Genomic DNA, 14,841 nt, shown 5'->3' with positions numbered 1-14,841 from the left:
CAAACTACAGAACAGATTTATACCAAATATCGAAAAGGTTTTTTTCTGGCCCAAGAGCTACTTATCTACCAAATTTGGTGTAATTTCGTGCAGGGGTTCAGGCTGTAGTCGTGTCAAAAATCTCTATGGAAGTTAACATTGGAAAAACACTTTTTTTGACACCTCTTTTTTCTCGGCCCTCACTGGACGGATCGCCTGAAAGTTTACATGCACCACAAGATTCACTGGGGCACTATTTTATGAGAAATTCTTGTCAAGATGTGTCAAATGGCGCCAACGTTTAAGGGAAGTCAAAAAGCACTTTTTCTATGGAAACAAGGTCCTAACTATAACTACCTATTGGTGACCAACAATAGATATTATAGATATTCAATGAAAAACAAAGGTCAAAACTTGGTTATAGTTAGGAAAACCTATTTCCCTATACAAACCAAGTTTAAATCACACAAACTTAAAAAATTCTCAAGTTATAGATATCATTTTCATTTACAATTTATCTACCACCTTCAAATTATTATAAGTAGCGGACCTTGTTACACACTCTTTTCAGCTTGCTAACCAGACAACACTAACTATAACTCGCCACTCTACATTGCACTGTGTTCTGACAAATAATGCCATTTGAGAAGTAATAAGTGTAGTTATGAATGTTATCATTTCACATGCTCTAGTATGCAAGGGTATGAACAGTGCATGGAAAAGGCATGAGTTATAGTTAATGTAATGTGGTGAGTGAGGTGACAAGACTTTATTCGGAGATGAGTGACTTACAGTAATTTGAAGGTGGTGCGTAAATTATAAATTGAAGTTGTAATTATAACTTTCCAATTATTAATATTTGTCTATTTTAAGTAGGGTTTGTATAGAAAGAATACATAAGGTATTTCTTATTATAACATATCCTTAACATTTGTTTTTCTTTTCATTGCACGTTAATGGTTTTTATTTTTTAATAAAAATCTATTTCAAATCATGGTGTGGAGTGTCATTGATTGGCGTGTCAAAAAGTGGAGTGTAATACAGTACAGTGAAGGAGAGTGTTGTAGAGTCTAGTGTCATACAGTGGAGTATTGTAGAGTGGATAAGAGCGAAGTCAAGTAGAGTGGAGTGACATAGCATACAGTGGATTAAAGTGTACAGTAGAGCGGCGTGGTGTGTCATATCGTGGATATAGTAGAGAGGAGTAGCATGTTGTTCAGTGTAGTGGCATGTCGAACTGTAGAGCTGAGTGTTGTGCAATGGGGTGTCATTGGAGTGTCATGAAATGAAGTGTGGTGGAGTGGAGTGTCATCAAGTAGAGTGTTGTAGAGTGGCATAGAGTGTAGCACAGTGTTTTAGAGTGTAGTTGCATAGAGTGGAGTTCAATGGATTAGTGTGTTACATAGTTCAGTGTTGTTGAGTGTAATGTAGAGTAGTACAATGGTGGAGAGTCTTGTGTACTGTTGTACAGTGGAGTATTATTATTTGTAAGAAGACAGTGCATGGTACCGTGGAGAGTTATAGTTAGTGTTGGCTGGATAGCGACCTGAAAAGAGTGTGTAATGAGGTACTAATAATAATTTGAAGGTGGTGGATAAATTGTAAATGAAAGCTATAGCTATATAATATTTCAAGTTTGTGTAGTTTAAACTTGGTTTATATAGGGATAATACGTTTTCCTAACTATAACTAAGCTTTAAAATTTGTTTTTTTCATTGAATTACATTGAACTCCAGTGTCAAACGTGGAGAGTTGTTATGTGGAGTGTCATACAGTAGAGTGGAGGAGAGTGTTGGAAAGTCTATTGCCATAGACTGGAGTGTTGTAGATTGGAATTGAGTAGAGTAGAGTAGAGTGTAGTAGCATATAGTGCAGTGTGGTGCACTGTCATAGTGTAGTGGCATGGTGTCTCACATATAGCGGACTTACTAGAGTAAGGGTCATAGACTGTAAGAGTGGAGTAGAGTGTTTTAGAGAGGAGTAGGGTGAAGTAGCATGTCATAGAGTGGAATATCGTCAAGTGGAGTGCCGTCGAGTACAGTGGAGGAGAGTGTCATAGAGTGAAGTGTGTGTTATAATAGTGGAGCGATGAATCATAGAGAGAAGTTTAGTAGCATGTCGTTGAGTGTCATAGAGTGTAGTACTGTGGCGTAGAGTAGATGAGCATAGAGTAGAGTAGAGTGGCATAAAGTGTAGTACAGTGTTGTTGAGCAGATTTGCATACAGTAGAGTAGAGTGTCAGACAGTGGAGCGGCATAGGGCGGAGTAGAGTACAGTGGCTTAGAGTGGGATAAAGTATAGTACAGTTGAATAGAGTGGAGTGGAGTGGGTAAGTGTAGAGTGGAGTTAAGTGTTATGGAGAGAAGTGGCATGTCATATACCATAGTGGTGTGGAATGCAGTATAGCAAAGTGGCATAGCATACAGTCAGGTAAAGTGTCATATATTTGAGTACTGTGTTGTACAGTAGAGTGTAGAGGGGTCTTATACAGTATTGGAAAGAGATGTAGACTACAGTAGAGTAGAGTGGGAAAGTCACATTTTCTTTTTGCAGAGTGGAGTGTTGTACAGTATATAGTACAGTGTTTTGGAGTGTGGTACAGTGGATTGGCATACAGTGTTATAGATTACAATAGAACAGAGTGGCATACAGTGGAGTAGCAGAGTAGAGTGGGGTACTGTGTCAGAGTAGATTGAAGTAATGTGGGGCGCAGTGGCATACAAATAGTTGTGTACAGTGTCATATAGTGGACTACAGTATCATAGAATGGAGTGGGGAAGAGTGTTATACAGTGGCATACAGTATATTACAGTATTGTACAGTGGAGTGAAGGTGTAAAGTCAAGAGTAGAGTGGCATATAGTGTAGTAGAGTGCTGTAGAGTGGAGGTGTATAGAGCATAGTGGTGTGTGAAACAGTGGAGCTGCATAGAGTGGATTGTGGTATAGTAGCACAGAGTGAGGTAAAGTCTCAGAGTGAAGTAGACTTTCGTGGAGTGATGTAACATGGCGTGGAGTAAAGTACAATGGAGTGTATTGTGTGTCAGCGTAGAGTGGCATGGAGGGGATTGTACTTGTGTAGATCAGGTAGTAAACTGGTATAAATTAGAGTGGGGTCTCATACAGTAGAGTGGAGTGTGGTGTCCTATAGAAAAGTGTTGTATAGTGGAACAAAGTGTTGTACATTGGAGTGTACAGGCATACAGTGGAGTATAGAGCTGGACAGTTGAGTGTATTAGGATACAGTAGAGTATAAAGTTGTAGAGTGCCATGAAATGTGGTAGACTCTTATAGAGTGGAGTTATATAGAGTGCAGTAGAGTGCCATACAATGGAGCAGCATAAAATGGAATGCCATACACTGTAGTGGCATAGAGTGGATTACTGGAAAGTGGAGTGGCATACAGTGGGAAAGTGTCCAGTGGAATACTTATAGTGGAGTGTAGAAGAGTAGAGTCGCATAAAGTGGAATGGCATAGAGTGGAGTGGTGTACAGTGGAGTGGCATAGCACAGAGTTGAGGAAACTGATATTAATTGGAGTGACGTCTCATACAGTAGAGTGGATTGCTGTATAAAGTTTTGGAAACAGTTGTAGAGTGGAGTATAGTTGTGTACAATAAAATGTAGGGGTATAGAGTTGAGTAAAGATTTAGACATTGAAGTATACGTGGATAGAAAGGAGTAGAGCCTAGTAGAGTGGCATAAAGTGCAGTAGTGTTTTGTGGATTGGAGTTATATAGAGTGTAGAAGAGTATACTGGAGTAGCGTAGAGTGGAGTAGAGTGGAGTAGCGTGGAGTGGCATAAAGTGGAATAGCTTAGAGTAGAGTGCATAGACTGGAGTGGCGCACAACGAAGTGACATAGAGTGTAACAGCACACAGTGTAGTAGTGTACAGTGGAGTGGTGCAAAGTATAATAGCGTTGAGAGGAGTAGCATGTAGTGCAGTGGCATACAGTGAAGTGATGTAGACTGGAGTGGTGTACACAGGAATGGGGTAGAGTGAAAAAGCATCCAGTAAAGTGGCGTACCGTGGAGTGACGTGCGATGGCATAGTGTAGAATGAAGTAGGGTAGATCAGAGTGGCATGCACTGGCTTGGAGTAGCATAGAGTGGAGTGGCATATGCGCAGTGTCAGGTTGGCTGCCTTCGGGGGATGGGTTGAAGGACCTGTGCCATGCTAACACTGTGCAAGGCCTTAGGCCATGCACAGAGTGGGGCTGGCTGCCTGTCGCCAACCCCTTATTGTGCATGGTCACAGGTAGGGCGCATGGAGGGGATGGTTGCCTGCAGGGGGTTGGCCACCTCACAGTGTGGGGAGGGCTGCCTGAGGGGGGTTGTAAGCAGGGCCTGGTCATAGGCTTTACGTGTGGTAACAAAATGATATTTTACGTTAAAAACTCTAGAAATTAATTTAATAAAAGAAAGGTTAAAGTAATGTTATAATTAAGTGAAATGTTCATTAACAGCGTAATGTTCTAAACAAAAAAAACACATAAATCGAGCCGGTTATAGTTATCTCAAGTAACTATATCTTGTGCCCTAATCTAACTATACCTCGCGCCCTTGCCATGCACTGCTAATTCCTGCACATATTACATCACTCATGATTACTTCTATGATATCATTAATAATATCACTGCAATCTTTGCAAAAATGTATTGATGACAAAACTGTGCATGGGGGCAGGAGTTACAGTTAACTTAAGGTACATGTCATAGGTACTTGAGATAACTAAAACTGGTCAATATCTATTTTTTTTAGGCTAAAACATTCAGTTGTTACTGAACATTTGACCTAACTATATATAAATATATATATATATATATATATATATATATATATATATATATTCACTGAAAAAACCATAGGTTTCACACACGTTATAGTTAGGAATTAGCATTTAAAAAACCTTGCAAATTCACTGAAAAAACCATAGGTTTCACACATGTTATAGTTAGCGGAAATTTTACTGATAAAAAACCAATGAAATTCCCCCGTTATAGTTAGTGCAGGCAACTATAACTCACGCGACCGCAATCCTCTGCTGATGCTAATACTGTATTTAGACACTTATTTGCCCATGTCTTCTTCCATACATTTTTAGCTATACATATATTACAAATATTTTTTTTTCATAAAGACACATATGTCATCAGCAGAAGATTGCGGTCGCGTGAGTTATAGTTGCCTGCACTAACTATAACGGGGGAATTTCATTGGTTTTTTATCAGTAAAATTTCCGCTAACTATAACATGTGTGAAACCTATGGTTTTTTCAGTGAATTTGCAAGGTTTTTTAAATGCTAATTCCTAACTATAACGTGTGTGAAACCTATGGTTTTTTCAGTGAATTTGTACGGTTTTTTAAATGCTAAGTTACTTTACGCCATTCGTGGCGTGCGCGCCCACTTAACGCAGTTCGTTCCGTGCGCGCACGGTGCGCTTCGCGCACCGTGCGCGCACAGTGAGCACGCGGTGCGCTTTGCGCACCGCGCGCCCACTTTACGCAGTTAGTGCCGTGCACGCACGGTGGGCACGCGGTGCGATGACAAAGCAAGAAAGCACGTCAACAAATCTGTTTCTGCTTTCCTCCGTGACTATGGTATGGGTGCCATTTACCACAACAACTTGCGTTATGACATACAAGACATTTATAGAGGAGATGGTGTGCACTTCAATGATGAAGGGAACAGAGTCTTCCTCTTGAACCTTAGACTCTGCATCGGTACTTACTTGTAGGTACCACTAAAAAATCATTTCATAAACACAACGGCTCTTTTTAGAGCCCCCTAATATCTAAACACTTAAATCTGATTTTCATTTCTTTTTTTTTTTTTTTTCTACCGTACGCTTACCGTAAGCTTACCGTACGCGTACCCCGTGATTTTTTTTAAAATCAATAAATGTTTTTTTTGTACTTTTCTGTCCTTCTTTGACCCCCTTACAAATGTTAGGGGGTCTGTAACTCTCCTCATTGCCCCCTTTCCTTGTTTTCACTCTTTTTTTTCAGAGTGAAATACACAAAATGGCGGCCGCCGCTTCCTGGTTTCGGCCGATTTGAATGTTTACTAAGATCTAAGAGCCAATCAGAATCGCGCTCGCGCACGCCACCGTACGCTTACCGTAAGCGTACGGTAAGCGTACCGTAAGCGGGCTCAGATATATATATTGATTTAAAGGCTATTTTCTCAGAATCTACTGAACAGATTTACACCAAACCTACAAAAGGCACTTCCTTGACCTAGGGACTACCTCTCTGCCAAATTTTGAGTAATTCTGTTCAGCCGTTCGGGCTGTAGCTCGTTCTAAAGGTCCTATGGAAAAATGCATGGGAAAAACGCGTTTTGGGACCCCCCTTTTATCTCAGCCCCCGCTTGACGGATCCCCCCGAGACTTTCAGGGTAGGAGCGTAGCGTAGCGTCCCACCTATTTTGAGAAATTCGCGAGGATTCGTCGACCGGCGCCAAAGTTATTCAAAATAGAATGTTGAGGTTTTCCTATGGAAACGTGGTCCTAACTATAACTACCTACTGGCGACCGCCAGTAGGTAATATATATATATATATATATATATTCACTGAAAAAACAATAGGTCTTACAGACGTTATAGTAAGGAATTAGCATTTAAAAACCTTTGAAATTCACTAAAAAAACCATAGGTTTCAGGGACGTTATAGTTAGTTGAACATTTTACTCATATAAAACCAGAGAAATGTGCCTGTTATAGTTAGTTGAGCTAACTATAACTCGCCAGCAATGCACTGCTGATGATGTCACATATTACATCACTTATGACATGGTCAGTGGCATCACTGATGACATCACTGATGACATCTCAAATGACATCACTCATGACATCACTCATGACATCATCCATGTGACAATCTGATGCACATACTGATGCTCTAATATAATCTTTGATACACCCATTCTAAAATGCTGACTACTATTTTTGAAACCATACACAGAAGAATGCCATATACTACATAGCACTCACTATTTCCTAGGTCTACACACACATCCAGTCACTTATACATGTAGTTACTCATCAATAGAGGACTATAATATGCACTCATTCATCTATACATACAGTCACACGCTGCCACTCATCCATAGAGTTACTCACACGCCTAGTCAGTAATACAAAGAATGAATCACATACCCATTTAATCATGTATACAGTTATACACACCAACTTCGTTATTTTTAGACATACCACATCACTTATTTATACAGATACGAACAAATATTTACTGTCTTACACAATCACTGATGGAAGCAGACACTTATTTATACACCCACTCTTGAAATAACTTAGTCTCACGTATACTCATTTATATACTCCAACACTCACATATAGTGGCTTAAAACATATGTAGTTAGTCACAGATATACCACTGAGACATTTATTCACTCACCAACACACCCATAGACACACTAACTCACCCATACAGCCCTTTCCAGATGCACTTTTTAATCCATACAACCACTGAATCACCCACTCAGACATCTATGCACAGACTCATACACCCACACAGACACTCAGGGACCCATACAGATACTCAGACAACAAAACAATTACCTAAATAGACACTAATGTAGGTATTCAGCAACCCATGCAGTTGCTTACACACCAAATGAGAGACTAATACAGACTTTTATACAGTTTAGTCAGTAACCCATGCATTCAGTAAGACACGTTCAATCACTCACTTATACAGTCAGTCACATACATACAAAATTATTCCTTGAGGCACTTGTAAATGTATTCATTCTTCAATACACCTTGGCATATATATATAAAACATATTTACATTTTATAGAAACACACATTCACTGGATGATGTCATGAGTGATGTCATCAGTGATGACATCTCAAATGACATCAGTGATGTCACTGACCATGTCATGACTGATGCAATATGTGACATCATCAGCAGTGCATTGTGGGCGCACGAGTTATAGTTAGCTCAACTAACTACAACAGGCGAAGTTCTCTGGTTTTATATGAGTCAAATGTTCAACTAACTATAATGTCCCTGAAACCTATGGTTTTTTTTGTGAATATATATATTTATATATGTATATGAATATATATATATATATTTTTTTTTTTTCGACAGATAAAAACATAGGTTTCAGGGGTGTTATAGTTAGCTGGCCATTTCACTCATACAAAACCATAGAAATTCCTCCGTTATAGTTAGTTCCTCTAACTAGAACTTGCGCGCAATGCACTGCTGATGATGTCACATATTGCATCATTCATGACATGGTCAGTACCATCACTGATGACATCTCAAATGACATCACTGATGACATCACTGATGACATCATCCAGTGAATGTGGTTTAGTTTGAAATTTAAATATGTATTATATATATACACCAATCTGCATTGAAGATTGAGTGGATATATAACTGTCTGGATGGAGGATTTAGTAGCTGTCTGACTGTCTAAGTGAGTAATTAAAAGTGTCTCACTTAATACATGGATTAGTAACTAAACTTTGTGAATGTGTGCAGCACTGTCTCTGTTGTTGTATAACATGCTGCATCAGTTGGTCACTAACTACATGAGTGTGTATATTAGCTATTGATTAGTTGGGTGAGTATGTGTATGGGACACTGAGTTTGTGTGTGGTTGGATGGGATGTGTGTAACTTTATGTATAGATGTGTGAATGGTTGATTGTCTAGGTGTATAGGTTTAAGAGTGCATGTGGAAACAGTTGTTTGGGTGACTGAGTGTCTTTATTTGTGTGTTGGTGAGCGAATATATGTTTTAGTTGTACATCTTCAACAAAGTAAAAAAATAAAAGGCATTGTATGTGAGAGTTGGTGTATATAAATAAGTATGTGTAAGCGTCAGTGATTGTGAGAGTAACTATATGAATGAGTGTATAATTGTAATGGTGATTTTTTAACATATTAACTATGAGTTAATTTGTGTTTGAATAAATGAGGTGTTGTTGGATAATTGTGTAAGTGAGTAAATGTAAGTGTGATTAATTATTTTCACGAGTGAGTAGGATGACTGCATAACCAACTAAGATGACTGCTGATGTGTCAATGTCTATATATGTGTATAAGTGCAGTTAATAGTGTTCTATTAATTAGTGACTGCATGTATAAATGATTCTGTTGTTGACTGGGTAGTTGTGTGTGTAGACTTAGGAATCAGTGAGTGGGTATGTAGTAACTGGTATTGGTGTGTCAATGGTTTCAAATATGGTACGCTGTATTTTACATTGAGTGATGAAAGGTTATACTAGTGTATGTTGAGGTGTATCAGATTGTCACGTGGATGATGTAATCAGTGATGTCATTTGAGATGTCATCAGTGATGTCATCAGTGATGTCACTGACCATGTCATGAATGATGCAATATGTGACATCATCAGCAGTGCATTGCGGGTGCGCGAGTTATAGTTAGCAGAACTAACTATAACGGAGGAATTTCTATGGTTTTGTACGAGTGAAATGGCCAGCTAACTACACCCCAGAAACCTATGGTTTTTTCTGTGAATTTCTAAGGATTTTTTAAATGCTAATTTCGAACTATAACGTCTCTGAAACCTATGGTTTTTTCAGTGAATATATATATATATATATATATATATATATATATAGATATAGATATAGATATATAGATAGATATAGATATATAGATATTATATGAATAGATATATATGTGTGTATATGTGTTCATCACCTATACAAAAACACAGAGACCTTGCTTAATCAAACAAATTTACAATTTGAGGTAGAGGAACATAAAATGATTGCTTGAACACCAACTTGTGTTTATCATTATTCCCCAACATAATTACAAGCACCTTTTGCCTTAAGTAGCTGTGCAGTGGTGTTGCTGCTATAAATGAAACTCAAATAATACAATGAAATTAATGGCCAAAATACGAAATATGCTATTCTTCATTTCGTCACAGTTGTGAACTCACCTTACTACAGTGGTAGGTGGCATTTGCTGCACAAATCAGATTACTGTTGGGCCATCCATCTAAATCTGTGTCTTCACCACAGATGAGGCCATCTCCGGCATATCCTGTCCGGCATTCACACTTATACACAGGGTCACTAAAATGGCCCAGGTAGATGCATTCAGCTGATTTGTGGCATTTGTGAGTTTTGTCTTTGCATGGATTCTCAGGATCACACATCTAGAATACAGAGAAAAACACATCTTCCTTAGCTTTGTGATACAGCAGAAAAATAAATTATAACTTTGGAGATTAAGTAATGTATACAATCTGTTCTTTGTGTTTAAAAGGCCTAGAGATTCATGTAGTATATACGCAACCCAATATATGGAGCATGCTGATAGTGACCCAATGCTTTTTATCTGAAAGATGCAACCTTGAATCGTGTTTATATTTACAAAGCTAGAAAATATCTCATGTAAATCTTCCAGGCCTCATTTCCCAATCCCTGGATTTTGAAAGTTAACCATTTGCTCTGAAGGATTTCTCTATGATTGGAGCAAATTTGGGATTTTCATGGGATTCAAAAGGATTACCAGACATGAGATCCTTACATTTCTTTAAATAATCAAGTACATAACATTTACACATAATGATGTTCAGTCAGAAGGAAAGGTGAGTGTGCAGGGCAATGATTTCAGTGCACATTGTTTCCTACATTTCGCAACCAGTACAAAATAGAATACATTTTCAAACTGTTCAAGCAGCTACATTAAGTTATTTCTATTCCCTATATACACAGAAAATTCTTCCACTCATTGGGCCATATGTAGGTGGCATACACTTTACCGATTCTTAAATACCGAATGTTACAGATTCGGTATTTAAGAATCGGTAAAGTGTATGTAGGTGAAAATTCGGTAAATGTTACCGAATCGGAGTAAGTCGGTAATTACCGAATCGGTATTTACCGATTCGGTAATGAGGCATACCTTCCCATTGATTGAATCAATGGGAAGGTAGGCCTCATTACCGAATCGGTAAATACCGATTCGGTAATGGGGGGAGCACATTCAAGGGTGGCAGGTGTCACTTTGACACCCTGTTGCACCCCTGATTCTTCCATGTGTGCACATGTGGCGCACATACATGCCATAGGGGCGTGTATGTCTGCCACACTGCACACTTCACAGTGCACAAAAATGCATTTTCACACCTATTCGTCATTTACCACCAACTATTAGTTGGTGGTAAATAACGAATCCCCACACCCACCACACAGTCCCCCTACATCTCATTTCTGTATTCGGTATTTACCGAATCGGTAAAATTACCGATTCGGTAATTTTATCGATTCGGTAAATTACCGAATACAGATATTATCCCCCTACATAGCAAAAGCCTAAATACCGGTCGGTAACGGTATATTTACCGAAAATCGGCTGTTACCGACCGGTATTGGGCTACCTACATGAGGCCCATTGTCTTATAATGCTACTGGTAACAGTTCAAAATGTTTTTTTTCATTAGAGGTGTATACTTAGTACTCTCCATGCTTAGAGATTGCAGGCCCTTTTCCTTGTTACATTTCACCAAGATGATGGAAAATAAGGAGTAGTCAGATGTCTAAGTTTGTTGAGAATAATTCCCTTCTTACCTTAGTTCTCACTAGGATTAGGGCATCTCATTGCATGGATATAGAACAAGCAAGAATGCAAAATGTGCTTCAAAGTATTCTCAATGAGGGTGATGTAGCTGCCTTAATTCTCTTAGATTTCTCCTCATCTTTTGGAACTGTCATGATGCATTAGTGAAAGGACTACAGGTGTAAAATATGAATAGGGTTAATTTTGGCAACTCATATTTTTTTTGTATGCGGCTCCTCTTGTAGTCTTCATGCTCCTCTTGCAGACCTCACTGGATCATTCCATCTTTCCTGCATGTGTTACATTGACAACACTCAATTGATTTGTAAACGGCATGGGAATTTATATCCGACCAGCAAAATCCTTGTTGGGTCAGGGAGCAGTGGCACACAAGATATCCAAAAATCTGCCTTAAGTTAAAATATGACATAGCTGACATATGGTCTGGCTGGCAATCTCTTGCTTTGGTCTTCTGTTGGGTGGCCAGAAACTACAAAAAACAGTACTTCCCTGTAAGAAATCTGTTTTCTTCCTTGGGAAGTGTTCTCAACCCTCACAGCCAATCATGTTGGACCTGACCCTTATTAGTGGGTCTCCTCCAGATTTCTTGCCTTCTGTAACTGAACCCATTTTTGTTGGCACCTTTTCTCTGCTAACCAGTGATAAAGTTCGTATGCTTTCTCGTTAAAACATGGTAAAATTGTACTACACATAACTGGCACATTTAGTTTACTTGTAAGTCTCTAGTAACTGGTACTACATATACCCAAAGCCTGTAAATTACATATTACAAGTGGGCCTGCAGCACTAATTGTGCCACTCAATAAAGTAGTCTTTTAGAGCATGTCTCAGGACTGCCACTGAAGCCTGTAGTGCAGTTTTAAATAATCATTTTGATATTGTAAAATAAACCTTTTGCCAGGCCTAAGCCTCCCTTTTTAAAACATATTTTACCCCTAATGATGAAGATCCTAGAGGCCCATAGGGCAGGGTGCATTGTATTTAAAAAGTAGGACATTTGGGTTTAAGTTTTACATTCCTTGTAGTGAAAACCCCCTTAGTTTGTTTTTCACTACTGTCAGGCCTACTTCGCCCATAGACTTACACTGGGTTACATTATCGCATTTAATAAGTGCTATTTTTTGTTTGAGAGCAGGTAGAAGTGTCATGTTTAGACTCAATGGAATTGCAATCTAAAACAATCTTTAATAGTAAAGTCAAATTTTAAGTCACAATTATGAAAATGTAACTTTTAGAAAGCTTGCATTTTCCTGCCCTTATCGTTGGTGTGCCTCTGCCGGTGGCCTGGGTCACATGAGTGTGAATGGCTCTGCTGTTGGGCTTGAGTATTTCTACCAGACAGTGAGACAAAGGGGACTCGGTGTAAACAGGTTGGGCCATCTTGCATGCATTGCTGGGGGCCAAGCTGATCCCTGCCCCACTTATATTTAAAGGGGCTTGCCTCCAGCACACAAAGGAACCTGACACTATTCTTTTGTCACTCCTGACTGCTTGGAGCCTTGGCAGAAGTACAGAAGAACTTTCCAGAACCAAATGTAGGGGTAATATAGGGAATCCCTAACTTCAAAGAATGGCACTAGGAATAAATATTGGCCTTTCAGACCCACATATCAGTACACTCATGGACCTGCAGACAATACGTAAGAAAGCCTTCCTTATTCCCCAGTGGACTGCTGCTTAAGGCTTGTCCTGATCTCTGAAAAGGAAGACTAGACTGGCTTCCTTCATCCCAGGCTACCTGAGTGACCGCAAGGGTCAGATGGCTGGCCTCCTGTTCTGAGCTACAGGCACACAACATGCTCCAGAGGCCTCCCTGCAACTGCCCAGCTGACCTGTTGTGCTGGCCCTGCAACTGGACCTGCTGGAGGCTTGCTGGCCTCTGCTAGAGTGAGTCCCTGAACCACAAGAGGCACTTCCTCAGGTCCTGGACCCTTGTCTGGCATCAGAATGCACTCCTTCGGAAGTAAATAGGAAATCCTTAAGTTTGGGGTTTTTCACATCCGCAAACGGGTCAGTACGTGCTGAGACTCTGTGCCTGTGACAGTTGCCAAAGCAAAGCTCAAGTGTACCTGACTCAACAACAGCAATAGCCAGGGACAACTAGTAACGCAACATCTGCACTTTGCAATACAGCAACAGCCCGTGGTAATGCCGATGCGAAGCTACAGCAATGACCATCCATGACGCTCAACCAAATTTTCATGCTACAGTGATGACTGTCTGCGACGCCAAGCCTGCTCTTAGTGCTACAGCGACGACCATCTGCAACTCTCCATGCTCCTCATGGCCTCCTCCACTGCAAATTGGACTCTTCGTGCCAAACTTTGAGAAGGTAACTTTTTCAGCAGGACTAGCATGTCCCATTATCTAGCCCACGCTCCAACTCAGTTGCCCTGAATTTATGACTTTCCAACAGACTAGCACAATCAGATGACTAGGAGTCCCAATTTGTGCTTTTAGGCACTAGATCTACTTGAAACTTTAAACTGTATATCTCACGGTCTACTGATTGGATTTGTGACTTTCTGAAATCATTTTAATTGTTAAAATGTACTCTATTTTCTAAATTGCTTTGGTGTTTTTTGTGTTTTGTTTTCCCTTTATTACTCTTTGTGTGCTGCCTAATTACTTCATACATTGCCTCAAAGTTATGTATGGCTGCTTTTGTGGCAAGCTACCAGTGGGTTTAGCACAGGTTAATTTAGTGACTTTTGTGGTTCACTCTGACAAGGATGGTTTTCTATCTATCTGTATATCAATATATTCACTGAAAAAACAAAGGTTACATTGACGTAATAGTTAGGCTCAGATTTCAATCATAGAAACCATAGAAATTCAGCAGTTATAGTTACGTGAGCTAACTATAATTTACGCCCCGCAATGCACTGCGTATGACCGCACATATTATATCACTCATGACATGGTCAGTGACATCACTGATAACAACTCAAATGTCATGAGTGATGTCACTGACCATGTCATGAGTGATGTAATATGTGAGGTCATAAACAGTGCATTGCGGGGGCATAAGTTATAGTTAGCTCAGGTAACTATAACTGCTGAAATTCTATGGTTTTGTATGAGTGAAATCTGAGCCTAACTAAAATGGCAAGGTAACCTTTGTTTTTTTCAGGGAACTTCTAAGGTTTCTTTAAATTATATTTCCTAACTACAAAGTCTCTGTAACCTTTGTTTTTTAATGATTTTTTAACTAGAAGTCACATTTGCAGAGTGGTGGAGAAAGCTCTCCAGAATCC

At 39.4% G+C, this 14,841-nt stretch overlaps 1 protein-coding gene across 2 annotated transcripts in view; it reads right to left on the bottom strand.

Annotated features, from left to right (window-relative positions):
- THBS2 (thrombospondin 2) overlaps window positions 1-14,841 on the bottom strand; it is a 556,651-nt gene that overhangs the window by 304,257 nt on the left and 237,553 nt on the right. For both annotated transcript variants that reach the window (XM_085612109.1, XM_085612110.1), the window contains exon 13: window positions 9,939-10,157. In XM_085612109.1, the coding sequence (XP_085468235.1) occupies window positions 9,939-10,157 (219 nt within the window). The remainder of the gene's footprint in view (window positions 1-9,938; window positions 10,158-14,841) is intronic.

The sequence above is a fragment of the Triturus cristatus genome, chromosome 6 (assembly GCF_964204655.1).
Source record: "Triturus cristatus chromosome 6, aTriCri1.1, whole genome shotgun sequence".
In the NCBI taxonomy this organism is placed as follows: domain Eukaryota; kingdom Metazoa; phylum Chordata; class Amphibia; order Caudata; family Salamandridae; genus Triturus; species Triturus cristatus.
Note: the sequence above shows the minus strand (reverse complement) of the source record. Positions and strands in the feature narration are given on the sequence as shown.